The 14,265-nt window shown below is 59.0% G+C and overlaps 1 protein-coding gene across 1 annotated transcript in view; it reads right to left on the reverse strand.

The window, feature by feature from the left end:
• Positions 1–726: 726 nt before the first annotated feature.
• The window catches only part of INPPL1 (inositol polyphosphate phosphatase like 1), a 49,022-nt gene continuing 35,483 nt past the window's right edge, over positions 727–14,265 (reverse strand). The window contains 12 exon segments of the mRNA XM_075334017.1: positions 727–2,765; positions 5,098–5,225; positions 5,360–6,077; positions 6,678–6,812; positions 7,958–8,042; positions 8,118–8,273; positions 8,590–8,677; positions 10,348–10,436; positions 11,549–11,662; positions 11,797–11,886; positions 11,965–12,046; positions 13,292–13,412. Of these exon segments, the coding sequence (XP_075190132.1) occupies positions 2,675–2,765; positions 5,098–5,225; positions 5,360–6,077; positions 6,678–6,812; positions 7,958–8,042; positions 8,118–8,273; positions 8,590–8,677; positions 10,348–10,436; positions 11,549–11,662; positions 11,797–11,886; positions 11,965–12,046; positions 13,292–13,412 (1,897 nt within the window). The 3' untranslated portion in view covers positions 727–2,674.

Below are 14,265 nucleotides of genomic sequence, written 5' to 3' on the forward strand. Positions count from 1 at the left end.
TGGGGCGGCATTATATCCTGTGCATGGGGCAGTATTAGACTGTGTATGGTGCAGTATTAGAGACTGTATATGGGGCAGTATTATATCCTGCGTTTGGGGCGGTATTATATCCTGCGTTTGGGGCGGCATTATATCCTGTTTACGGGGCGGCATTATATGCTATGTATGGGGCGGCATTATATCCTGTGTACGGGGCGGCATTATATCCTGTGTATGTGGCGGCATTATATCCTGTGTATGGGGCGGCATTATATCCTCTTTATGGGGCGGCATTATATCCTCTTTATGGGGCGGCATTATATCCTGTGTACGGGGCGGCATTATATCCTGTGTACGGGGCGGCATTATATCCTGTGTACGGGGCGGCATTATATCCTGTGTACGGGGCGGCATTATATCCTGTGTACGGGGAGGCATTATATCCTGTGTACGGGGCGGCATTATATCCTGTGTACGGGGCGGCATTATATCCTGTGTATGGGGCGGCATTATAGCAGTTAGATCCTATATATGGGGTGGCGCGCCTCCTCATTGCTCCGCAGCGGTGACGTTGTGCTCAGTTTCAGTCTTCGCCAGGTAATGAATATCTTTGCTCCGTCGATGGATATTATGTCAGATATGTCAGTATCAGTGAGATCGTGTAACGGGTGATTGCAGCACAGTCCCTGCAGTGCGGTATATGGTGTCTGTGGAGTTTCGTCTTTGTAAAAATCATTTTTGAGAATGTTTGATTTATGGACAGTAGAATTTATTATTTTTTTTATTGACAAAACACACGAATATTAATCAGCGCCATACAGACGTCGTGTTAGTGCAGCCGGATAACGTCGTCTGTTCAGCCATTACCAGGTGCTCATTTCCCTTTTTTTGGGTTCTTACCAATATCAGGCACTGGGGGGCGCTGAGGCCAGGACGTCCCACGTGTAAGAATCTCCCATAGACGTGCATTAACAGGAGCTATGCTGCCCCCTGGTGTCTCACCCTCGTATTACAGGCTTCTCCATAGGGTGAAGACTGGCAGTGATGTGACTGTCGCTGGCAGCTAGTGGGCGGCAGCGCCTCATCAATATTTGGCAGTTAGAGGGTTAATGACGTGATGATGTCACCACTTATCATGAGCTACGTGACATCACAGACAGCCCCTCCTATTGAGACAAGCTCCTCCCACTAAATCCTTATATTAGTTATTTTGTAGTGATCCAGTCACCTCCAGAGCTGTAATTACAATTCTGTCAGGACTGTACATCCCTGCCAAACATGCTCCGTAATGGTGAATGCAGCTCTGGGGGTAACCGGAGTAAAAAGAAAAATCTGAAATGCAGAATGGTGAATACAGCTCTGGGTGGGACTAGAGAAAAAGATATAATGCAAGTCATAAACAGAATGTAAAGATGAGGATTCAGAGCTCCCAATAAACAAGTAGAATCCTGAATGCAGCTCTGGTGGTAACTGGAGCAAAAGAAATTATAAAACAGCAGAATGATGAGCACAGCTCTGGTTGGGACTAGAGACAATCACAATGTAATTCATAGCACAGAAAGAGAAGGATTGGGAGCTACCGATTAAACAGCAGAATACTGAATGCAGCTCTGGTGATAACTAGAGTGTAATAAATGATCTAACAGCAGAATGGTGAGCGCAGCTCTGGTTGTGACTATGGAGACATGATACAACTCATGCACTACATACAGAAAAGGACTGAGGATCAGCAATAAACCTCTAGACTAGAGGATGCAGCTCTGGTAGTAACCGGAGACTAAAATAATGAAACCCCAGAATTGCGTCTGCAGCTCTGGATGGGACAAGAAAAAAAAATGAAATGTAAAACTCAATCAGTAAAAACAAAGGACTGAGTGCTGCCGCTATAACCCCGCTATAAAGAGCGCAGCTCTGGTGCCAACCTGAAAGAATAAAAAAAGATAACAGCAGAATTGTGAGCGCAGCTCTGGAAGCACTACAGAGAAAGGCACAATGTAACTCATCTACACACACAAATGCGGGTTACCAATAAAACACTAGAATCCTGAATGCAGCTTTGGAGGTAACTGGAGAAAGAGGAAATGGCAGAATAGTGAATGCAGCTTTGGTAGGGACTAGAGAATAAGACCTGACATAACTGATCAGTCCAGGAATTGTACATGGCGCTGACATTGGGGACCCTCGTTATGTCTCTGTCGCCCCCCGCTGTCTCCTGGTGTATGTACACAGCCGCTCCAGCAGGGGGCAGCGTCCTCTCCGTCCGCCATGACACCTGGTAACACACGACTCCGCTCATTGAAATGCGATTGGCCCAGAATGCACCGTTTCCTCCATCAGACGAGGATAGTAACGGGAGAAGTCCTGGTCATAAGGCACCGGCGGGTGATAACGGCGGGTCATAACGGCAGGCAAGATGGCGGCCACACGACCGGCCACGACATTTTGGTCTAACACTTGAAATGTGAAAACGTATTAAATATATAGAAAAGAGTAAAAATATAACGTCCGGCGCCTGCGAGAGGCGGGAGGATTAGTAACCGCTAAAAACACGTCACACCTATAGAAATGTCAGGACGGGGGAGGGCGGCGCTGGTGTCCAGCAACACAGCACGAGCGCGCACAGGAATATCCTGCGTAAGGCGACGGCGCGGGGGAAGGTGCAGCGCTGCGGCTCCGAGCAGCGGGCGGGGGGCGCTCATTTCCGGAGCTGCAGGTTGTCCAGTATGATCTTCTTATGGGTGGGATCCAGCACGCCGGCCTCCTCCAGGTCCTCCTCCACAATGTCACTGCAAGACACAAGAGCACGGGGTCAGGGGAAAAGACACTCCCATGCTTTACACTGCAGCTACGCTCTTCTACTTAACGTCTAAATTCAGGCACCAGCTGCGCTGCATCGTCTCCTGACGTCTGAGGAAACCTAAATCCTGCCTTACATCTCCTCCATGCTCTACACTGCAGCTCAGCTCGATGGATCGACTCCTATGCTATAAGCAGAAGCTCAGCGAGTGGCCGCTGTCCTCCATGCTTTACACTGCAGCTTAGCTCAATGGATTGGCTCCTATGTTATAAGCAGAAGCTCAGCGAGTGGCCGCTGTCCTCCATGCTTTACACTGCAGCTTAGCTCAATGGATTGGCTCCTATGTTATAAGCAGAAGCTCAGCGAGTGGCCGCTGTCCTCCATGCTTTACACTGCAGCTTAGCTCAATGGATTGGCTCCTATGTTATAAGCAGAAGCTCAGCGAGTGGCCGCTGTCCTCCATGCTTTACACTGCAGCTTAGCTCGATGGATTGGCTCCTATGCTATAAGCAGAAGCTCAGCGAGTGGCCGCTGTCCTCCATGCTTTACACTGCAGCTCAGCTCAATGGATTGGCTCCTATGTTATAAGCAGAAGCTCAGCGAGTGGCCGCTGTCCTCCATGCTTTACACTGCAGCTTAGCTCAATGGATTGGCTCTTATGTTATAAGCAGAAGCTCAGCGAGTGGCCGCTGTCCTCCATGCTTTACACTGCAGCTTAGCTCAATGGATTGGCTCCTATGTTATAAGCAGAAGCTCAGCGAGTGGCCGCTGTCCTCCATGCTTTACACTGCAGCTTAGCTCAATGGATTGGCTCCTATGTTATAAGCAGAAGCTCAGCGAGTGGCCGCTGTCCTCCATGCTTTACACTGCAGCTTAGCTCAATGGATTGGCTCCTATGTTATAAGCAGAAGCTCAGTGGGAGGTTGTTAGATGGAAAAACAATTGTAAGTTACAAAGAACTAAACTTACTGAACCCCTAAAGAGAAAACGATGAATGACAGCGACTGATGGGAGGAGCTTTAGAAAGGGGGAGGAGCCTGTGTGCAGCACTCCCCCCACAGCACACAGGATACAAAGCCCCCTCTGACCTAATTAAAGGCCCCGTCACACTAAGCAACATCGCTGCTAACGAACAACTTTTGTGACGTTGCTAGCGATGTCGCTGTATGTGACATCCAGCAATGACCTGGCCCCTGCTGTGAGGTCGCTGGTTGTTGATGAATGTCCTGGGCCATTTTTTAGTTGTTGCTGTCCCGCTGTGAAGCACAGATCGCTGTGTGTGACAGCGACAGAGCAACAACTAAATGTGCAGGCAGCAGGAGCCGGCTTCTGCGGAGGCTGGTAACCAATGTAAACATCGGGTAACCAAGAAGCCCTGTCCTTGGTTACCCGATATTTACCTTTGTTACCAGCCTCCGCCGCTCTCACTGTCAGTGCCGGCTCCTGCTCTGTGCACATGTAGTTGCAGCACACATCGGGTTAATTAACCCGATGTGTGCTGTAACTAGGAGAGCAAGGAGCCAGCGCTAAGCAGTGTGCGCTGCTCCCTGCTCTGTGCACATGTAGCTGCAGAACACATCGGGAAATTAACCCCATGTGTGCTGTAACTAGGAGAGCAGGGAGCCAGCGCTCAGTGTGCGCTGCTCCCTGCTCTGTGCACGTATAGCTGCATGCGCTGGTAACCAAGGTAAATATCGGGTTAGTTACCCGATATTTACCTTAGTTACCAAGCGCAGCATCTTCCACGCGGCGCTGGTTGCTGGTGAGATCTGCCTGTGTGACAGCTCACCAGCAACCCATGTAGTGACGCTCCAGCGATCTCTGCCAGGTCAGGTTGCTGGTGGGATCGCTGGAGCGTCGCAGTGTGACATCTCACCAGCAACCTCCTAGCAACTTACCAGCGATCCCTATCAGGTTGTATTGTTGTTGGGATCGCTGGTAAGTTGCTTAGTGTGACTGGACCTTAAGGTGTGGGTCTCACCACAGGACGCCCTATTATGACACCCAGTGTACACCATCCCCCGACATGTCTGCTGTGATCTGCTGCTACCTAGTGGTGAATACTATGTATCGTCCAACAGGATGCACCCAAATTCACTGTGGACAAAAGTACGTGAACCCCTGCCCATCTCACCAGTGGGAGGTTACTGGACACCCCGATCCAGAGTGTCCTAGCTGTGACCCCCCATTAGCAGCCCCCACTGTTCTGGAAGGCCTCAGTGGGGTTTCGGGGTGTCTGTGCCCCCATTAGCAGCCCCCACTGTTCTGGAAGGCTTCAGTGGGGTTTCGGGGTGTCTGTGCCCCTCTGCGGGATGCCGTACCTGAGGAACTCCAGGTCGTCCCAGCCGTTGTGGATGAGCCCCTCCTCGTATCTCTCCAGCCCAATAGCCTGGAGCCACTCGCCAACGCTGGACCCCGGCAGTGAGTTGCGGCCCCCCTGGTACGCGGCCTGTAAGGGAGAAGATAGGACAGTCACCGGAGACGGAGGAGGACATAAATCGTTGGCGGTGCCACCACGTAACACAGGGGGCGCTGCTGACAACCCCTGCGGCGGCGGCGGTTACATGGTTGTCGGCGGCTCACCTCCTCGGCCAGGTCTTCCTGGATGCTCTCCCGGATGCAGTGCGGGGGGAAGACGAGGGGGCGGCTGAAGTCCATGCTGCGGGGGGGAAGCTCCATCTTGCCTTTCCCGGACATGAGGAGCCGGCTCTGGTTTTCGCTTTTGCCCCCCGAATAGTCCACCTCGCTGAGGGTGCGCGCCATCTGCAGCACGGAGCAGGAGCGGTCATCCTGGTGCGCGGGTCCCCCGCTGCCACCGCCGTGCGTCTCTGCTATAAAGGAGGCCTGCGGGGGTGGTATGGGGGGCCGGGACTGCGTTTTGGGGTGATAATTTGTATCGGTGGAATCACTGAAGGTGACCCCCACCCGGACCTTGCGCTGCTCGGCCTCCTCCGCCGGGCGGGGGTGCAGCTCGCCTGACGTCATGTAGAAAGGATTATCCAGCATCTCAAACTCCGCCGACTTCGGGAGCGGAGGGGGTGGGAAATCCGGGGGCGGCAGATTCAGGGTGCCCCCATCTTCATCGGACGACGTCTCCTCGCTCCGGGCACTGGGCTGGAACGGGCGCCGCTGCTGCGCTGGCACCGTGATCTGGACTTTGTTCTTGGGGGTCACAGAGGACGTGGCGGTCGGCCCATCGGGGGGTAACAGCTGATGGGGGACACCTTCCAGGACGTAGTAGGCCGGGTTATTGAAGCTGTTCTTTACGCCGAGCCCCTCACCCTCCGCCTCCATCTTACACCTGAGGGGGCAAAAACGCACAAAGGTGAAGCCCCGACATCTGCAAACAGCAGCTAAAAGGGGCAGTGCAGACCGTCCACAGCTGCCCCGGACCGCGGCGGGTGACATCCGACAGCTCCACAAACTGGGGAGACATCGCGCACCATAAAAGGGGCAGTGCAGACCGTCCGCAGCTGCCCCGGACCGCGGCGGGTGACATCCGACAGCTCCACAAACTGGGGAGACATCGCGCACCATAAAAGGGGCAGTGCAGACCGTCAGCAGCTGCCCCGGACCGCGGCGGGCGACATCCCGTACACTGGGGAGACATCGCGCACCCTAAAAGGGCCAAGGAGGAGATGACATGTGCTACCTACCTTGTGTGTTATGCTCCAGTCACAACCAAAGCTGCAGCCAAGAATGTACTCAAGATCTCAGGCCGACACAGCCGAGATCCCACAATGCATTGCAGTCAGTATTATAGGGTCTGAAGTGGGCACTACAACTCCCACAATGCCTTGCACTGTAGTGATCTGTACCGGCACCGGACCAGCAGGCAGAGACGGGCGAGCAGCTGTGGCTGTGACTGGAGCATGAGACTACAATGTCGCTGGTTACTCACCGCGCCAGCGCCGGGTTCTCCTTGGTGCCGGGCAGTGCAGCGGGCGGGCGGCCGGTGGCGTGAGATGGACCTTTCTCAGGTTCTTCAAACACCTTCCCGAGTGTTGGTGCCGGCGCCTCAGACAGCGGGGGCTTCCTGCGGCAGAACCGGGAGCAGAAGGAAACATTCAGGGATGGACGACGACATAAAAGTGCGTGAGGAGAGGGGCGAGCACGCCGGGGGAGCAGGTGAGGGGGCGAGGACGGCGGGGGAGCGGGTGGGGGGGCGAGGACGGCAGGGGAGCGGATGAGGAGCGCACACGGCAGGGGAGCAGGTGAGGGGCGTGTTCGGCAGGGGAGCGGGTGAGGAGCGCGCACGGCAGGGGAGCAGGTGAGGAGCGTGCTCGGCAGGGGAGCGGGTGAGGAGCGCGCACGGCAGGGGAGCGGGTGAGGGGCGCCAACGGCAGGGGAGCGGGTGAGGAGCGTGCTCGGCAGGGGAGCGGGTGAGGAGCGCACACGGCAGGGGAGCAGGTGAGGGGCGCCCACGGCAGGGGAGCGGGTGAGGAGCGTGCTCGGCAGGGGAGCGGGTGAGGAGCGCGCACGGCAGGGGAGCAGGTGAGGAGCGTGCTCGGCAGGGGAGTGGGTGAGGAGCGCGCACGGCAGGGGAGCAGGTGAGGGGGCGAGGACGGCAGGGGAGCAGGTGAGGAGTGCACACGGCAGGGGAGCAGGTGAGGGGCGCCCATGGCAGGGGAGCAGGTGAGGAGTGCGCACGGCAGGGGAGCGGGTGAGGAGCGCGCACGGCAGGGGAGCGGTTGAGGAGTGCGCACGGCAGGGGAGCGGGTGAGGAGTGCGCACGGCAGGGGAGCGGGTGAGGAGCGCACACAGCAGGGGAGCGGGTGAGGAGCGCACACGGCAGGGGAGCGGGTGAGGAGCGCGCACGGCAGGGGAGCGGGTGAGGAGCGCGCACGGCAGGGGAGCAGGTGAGGAGCGTGCACGGCAGGGGAGCAGGTGAGGGGCGCGCACGGCAGGGGAGCAGGTGAGGGGCGCGCACGGCAGGGGAGCGGGTGAGGAGCGCACACGGCAGAGGAGCGGGTGAGGAGCGCACACGGCAGGGGAGCGGGTGAGGAGCGCACACGGCAGGGGAGCAGGTGAGGAGCGCACACGGCAGGGGAGCAGGTGAGGAGCGCACACGGCAGGGGAGTAGGTGAGGAGCGCACACGGCAGGGGAGCAGGTGAGGAGCGCACACGGCAGGGGAGCAGGTGAGGGGTGCACATAGCGGGGGAGAGGGAGAAGGGCATTACCTGGTGTACTCGTGGTTAGGACGGGACATGGACGGCGGTTTCCCTTTCACGGCTCCGGTCTCATCTTTGTCGATACTGATCCATTCTAGGATTGGAGGGCAGCGTCAGGTCATGTGACTGCGGCCCCGCCCCTTCAGCATGCGCCACTCCTTATTCTTACCGTACAGGCGCTCCCGGGTTCCCATGCGCTCGGCCGGCACCCGCACCTTCATACAGCCCCGGATGTTCCCGGTCTCCTCGCCCCGGTGAGACAGGTACGTCAGGAACTGCTGCGCGGTGCTGCCGATCATGGACTTCAGCGCAATCACACACTCGCCTGGCGGAGAGGAGGGGGCACGTGAGGTGAAGGGTCAGGAATACCCCCCCCCCCGCCGCCCCCCGCCATCACTCCCAGCTCCAGATACAGCAAACCTTAGTATTTCCTCTGCACATTACTATAAGACGTCGCTGCCTGTCAGTGAATGGCACAGACCCCTCCTGATCTGGACGCTGCCCCCCGCCCCTCCCCCGTCTGATACTCCAGAGCTGCCGGATTACAGGATTGTCCTGCCCTGCGGTTACATATAACTGTGCTGCCATATAGACGGCGGCTCCGGAGGCTTCACAGCTGTAATCACAGGACGGCTCCTCACCGTATGACTCGTATCCGTCCATAGACTTCACTGTCAGCAGCAGGTGCTGGTCCTGCAGGTACTCGATCTCCGACAGGATGGGCCGCAGCTGGAAGAGCAGGACAGAGCCGAGAGTCAGTGCACCCAGAGCAGCGCTCCCCGGGGGCAGAGAGCCACGGCCTGCAGAGGGGGGCAGCAGAGCCACGGCCTGCAGAGGGGGGCAGAGAGCCACGGGCTGCAGAGGGGGGCAGCAGAGCCACGGGCTGCAGAGGGGGGCAGCAGAGCCACGGGCTGCAGAGGGGGGCAGCAGAGCCACGGACTGCAGAGGGGGGGCAGCAGAGCCACGGACTGCAGAGGGGGGCAGCAGAGCCACGGCCTGCAGAGGAGGGCAGCAGAGCCACGGCCAGCAGAAGGGGGCAGCAGAGCCACGGACTGCAGAAGGGGGAAGCAGAGCCACGGACTGCAGAGGGGGGCAGCAGAGCCACGGCCTGCAGAGGGGGGGCAGCAGAGCCACGGCCTGCAGAGGGGGGCAGCAGAGCCACGGACTGCAGAAGGGGGAAGCAGAGCCACGGACTGCAGAGGGGGGCAGCAGAGCCACGGCCTGCAGAGGGGGGCAGCAGAGCCACGGCCTGCAGAGGGGGGCAGCAGAGCCACGGCCAGCAGAAGGGGGCAGCAGAGCCACGACCTGCAGAGAGGGGCAGCAGAGCCACGGACTGCAGAGGGGGGCAGCAGAGCGACGGCCTGCAGAGGGGGGCAGCAGAGCGACGGCCTGCAGAGGGGGGCAGCAGAGCGACGGCCTGCAGAGGGGGGCAGCAGAGCGACGGCCTGCAGAGGGGGGCAGCAGAGCGACGGCCTGCAGAGGGGGGCAGCAGAGCGACGGCCTGCAGAGGGGGGGCAGCAGAGCGACGGCCTGCAGAGGGGGGCAGCAGAGCGACGGCCTGCAGAGGGGGGCAGCAGAGCGACGGCCTGCAGAGGGGGGCGCAGCAGAGCGACGGCCTGCAGAGGGGGGCAGCAGAGCGACGGCCTGCAGAGGGGGGCAGCAGAGCGACGGCCTGCAGAGGGGGGCAGCAGAGCGACGGCCTGCAGAGGGGGGCAGCAGAGCGACGGCCTGCAGAGGGGGGCAGCAGAGCGACGGCCTGCAGAGGGGGGCAGCAGAGCGACGGCCTGCAGAGGGGGGCAGCAGAGCGACGGCCTGCAGAGGGGGGCAGCAGAGCGACGGCCTGCAGAGGGGGGCAGCAGAGCGACGGCCTGCAGAGGGGGGCAGCAGAGCGACGGCCTGCAGAGGGGGGCAGCAGAGCGACGGCCTGCAGAGGGGGGCAGCAGAGCGACGGCCTGCAGAGGGGGGCAGCAGAGCGACGGCCTGCAGAGGGGGGCAGCAGAGCGACGGCCTGCAGAGGGGGGCAGCAGAGCGACGGCCTGCAGAGGGGGGCAGCAGAGCGACGGCCTGCAGAGGGGGGCAGCAGAGCGACGGCCTGCAGAGGGGGGCAGCAGAGCGACGGCCTGCAGAGGGGGGCAGCAGAGCGACGGCCTGCAGAGGGGGGCAGCAGAGCGACGGCCTGCAGAGGGGGGCAGCAGAGCGACGGCCTGCAGAGGGGGGCAGCAGAGCGACGGCCTGCAGAGGTGTAATAATCTGCAGCATATTGTTACGTGTCTATAAAAAGGAAGACAAAACAATTATCCGTAGAGGTCGGTAGTGCAATAATCTGCAGCACATTGTTATGTGATTATCAGTAGGTAGAGGGGACGGAGTGATGCTCTGCAGACATGGGGGTCACTCACAGTTGGCAGTTGCCTCGACGACCACTGGACTTTCAGAAAGTTGATGTTATCGATGCTCTGACTGTCGTTCTCGCTGCTCTTCTTATACTCTGTAAAAAGACAGGACATCCTCTAAAACCCAGGGGTGGAGAACATTCACACCTAATACCCAGGGGTGGAGAACATTCACACCTAATACCCAGGGGTGGAGAACAATCACACCCTAATACCCGGGGGTGGAGAACAATCACACCTAATACCCGGGGGTGGAGAATATTCACTCCTAATACCCGGGGGTGCAGAAAATTCACACCTAATACCCAGGGGTGGAGAACATTCACACCTAATACCCGGGGGTGGAGAACATTCACTCCTAATACCCAGGGGTGGAGAACAATCACACCTAATACCAGGGGGTGGAGAACATTCACACCTAATACCCGGGGGTGAAGAACAATCACACCTAATACCAGGGGGTGGAGAACATTCCCACCTAATACCCCGGGGGTGGAGAACATTCCCACCTAATACCCGGGGGTGGAGAACAATCCCACCTAATACCCAGGGGTGGAGAACATTCACTCCCAATACCCAGGGGTGGAGAACATTCACTCCAATACCCAGGGGTGGAGAACATTCACTCAACAGCTCCTATCACACCTAATACCCGGGGGGTGGAGAACAACCACACCCTAATACCCAGGGGGTGGAGAACATTCACACCTAATACCCGGGGGTGGAGAACATTCACACCTAATACCCGGGGGTGGAGAACATTACCTCCTAATACCCGGGGGGTGGAGAACATTCCCACCTAATACCTGGGGGTGGAGAACATTCACTCCCAATACCCAGGGGTGGAGAAGATTCACTCCCAATACCCAGGGGTGGAGAAGATTCACTCCCAATACCCAGGGGTGGAAAACATTCACTTCCCAATACCCAGGGGTGGAGAACAATCACTCCCAATACCCAGGGGTGGAGAACAATCACTCCCAATACCCAGGGGTAGAGAACATTCACTCCCAATACCCAGGGGTGGAGAACATTCACTCCCAATACCCAGGGGTGAAGAACATTCACTCCCAATACCCAGGGGTGGAGAACATTCACTCCCAATACCCGGGGTGGAGCACTTTCGCTCGGCAGCACCAGACATCTTTCCCGGGGGTGGAGCACTTTCGCTCGGCAGCACCAGACATCTTTCCCGGGATTCACTCACCCTCTAAACATCCGGAATAAAACTCTATGAAGAACTTGGTTCTGCTCGCCGTCTTCACTATGGCCTCAACGCTCTCGAACTCGATGTAGGCCTGATCCGACGGCTTCAGGAGACCTGGTTGTGAGACAGATTGTCAGCTCATAGGACAAGGGCAGACGGAGCAGAGCGTGGGAGCCGGGGTGCCGCACCGCACTCCGAGGCTCCGCACCGCACTCCGAGGCTCCGCATCTTATGTATACACTACAGACCTTTCTTTGAGACAAACTGTGACGTCACGCCGACCTCGAAGGATGCGAACACCGGGGAATGATCGCTGGTCATGATGTCATCAGTGCACCCTGCAGAGAACACGCAGCGATGACATCACAGGTCCACGCCCGCCGTGCCCTGCCCCCCACACAATAATCCGCGCTCACCATACGAGTTACATATCATGTGGGTTTCCGGGTGGGATTTCCACAGGATCCGGTCGCACCAGGAAGGAACATTAGTCCGGACCTGGAAGACATCCAAGAACAAGCGGCTGAATCCCCGTCCTGTTATCACAGCAAGCGAGGCACCGCGTACATCACTATATACAAGACCCGGGGACGCGAGGCACCGCGTACAATCAGTATATATAAGACCCAGGGGGCGCGAGGCACCGCGTACATCAGTATATACAAGACCCGGGGGCGCGAGGCACCGTGTACATCAGTATATATAAGACCCAGGGGCGCGAGGCACCGCGTACATCAGTATATATAAGACCCAGGGGCGCGAGGCACCGCGTACATCAGTATATACAAGACCCGGGGGCTGCGAGGCACCGCGTACATCACTATATACAAGACCCGGGGGCGCGAGGCACCGCGTACATCAGTACATACAAGACCCAGGGGCGCGAGGCACCGCGTACATCAGTATATATAAGACCCGGGGGCGCGAGGCACCGCGTACATCAGTACATACAAGACCCGGGGGCGCGAGGCACCGCGTACATCACTATATACAAGACCCGGGGGCGCGAGGCACCGCGTACATCAGTATATATAAGACCCGGGGGCGCGAGGCACCGCGTACATCAGTATATATAAGACCCAGGGGCGCGAGGCACCGCGTACATCAGTATATACAAGACCCAGGGGCGCGAGGCACCACGTACATCAGTATATACAAGACCCGGGGGCGCGAGGCACCGCGTACATCACTATATACAAGACCCGGGGGCACGAGGCACCGCGTACATCACTATATACAAGACCCGGGGACGCGAGGCACCGCGTACATCAGTATATATAAGACCCAGGGGCGCGAGGCACCGCGTACATCAGTATATACAAGACCCGGGGGCGCGAGGCACCGCGTACATCAGTATATACAAGACCCGGGGGCGCGAGGCACCGCGTACATCAATACATACAAGACCCGGGGGCGCGAGGCACCGCGTACATCAGTATATATAAGACCCAGGGGCGCGAGGCACCGCGTACATCACTATATACAAGACCCAGGGGCGCGAGGCACCGCGTACATCACTATATACAAGACCCGGGGGAGCGAGGCACCGCGTACATCACTATATACAAGACCCGGGGGCGCGAGGCACCGCGTACATCACTATATACAAGACCCGGGGGAAAGTGGGACAAGCATGGAGGCTGAGACGCATCATAGCCCAAACATGGATGGCAAGGACAGAAACAGAGGCAGAGGAGAGGCAGGGGTTAACACCACGTCAGGCGGGGTCCCGGGACTACTCACCCCAGTGGGCTTGTGCTTGTGCCACACGTACGTGTCCCTGGAGCCCCTCTCATAGCGATACGTGGGGGGGAACGTGATCTCCTCCTCACCTGCAACAAGAGGGAGAACCCAGAGATGCCAAAGATGGGGGGAATAGCGTGATGGGGAGGGATGGAGCGACGGGGGAGGGATGGAGCGACGGGGGAGGGATGGAGCGACGGGGGGAGGGATGGAGCGACGGGGGAGGGATAGAGCGAGGGGGAGGGATGGAGCGACGGGGGAGGGATGGAGCGACGGGGGAGGGATGGAGCGACGGGGGAGGGGATGGAGCGATGGGGGAGGGATGGAGCGACGGGGAGGGATAGAGCGAGGGGGAGGGATAGAGCGAGGGGGAGGGATAGAGCGAGGGGGAGGGATGGAGCGACGGGGGAGGGATGGAGCGACGGGGGAGGGATAGAGCGACGGGGAGGGATGGAGCGACGGGGGAGGGATGGAGCGACGGGGGAGGGATGGAGCGACGGGGGAGGGATGGAGCGACGGGGGAGGGATGGAGCGACGGGGGAGGGATGGAGCGACGGGGGAGGGATGGAGCGACGGGGGAGGGATGGAGCGACGGGGGAGGGATGGAGCGACGGGGGAGGGATGGAGCGACGGGGGAGGGATGGAGCGACGGGGGAGGGATGGAGCGACGGGGGAGGGATGGAGCGACGGGGGAGGGATGGAGCGACGGGGGGGAGGGGATGGAGCGACGGGGGGAGGGATAGAGCGACGGGGGGAGGGATGGAGCGACGGGGGAGGGATAGAGCGACGGGGGAGGATGGAGCGACGGGGGAGGGATGGAGCGACGGGGGAGGGATAGAGCGACGGGGGAGGGAATGGAGCGACGGGGGAGGGATGGAGCGACGGGGGAGGGATGGAGCGACGGGGGGAGGGATGGAGCGACGGGGGAGGGATGGAGCGACGGGGGAGGGATGGAAGCGACCGGGGGAGGGATA

This window comes from Anomaloglossus baeobatrachus, chromosome 2, assembly GCF_048569485.1.
Source record: "Anomaloglossus baeobatrachus isolate aAnoBae1 chromosome 2, aAnoBae1.hap1, whole genome shotgun sequence".
Taxonomy (NCBI): Eukaryota; Metazoa; Chordata; class Amphibia; order Anura; family Aromobatidae; genus Anomaloglossus; species Anomaloglossus baeobatrachus.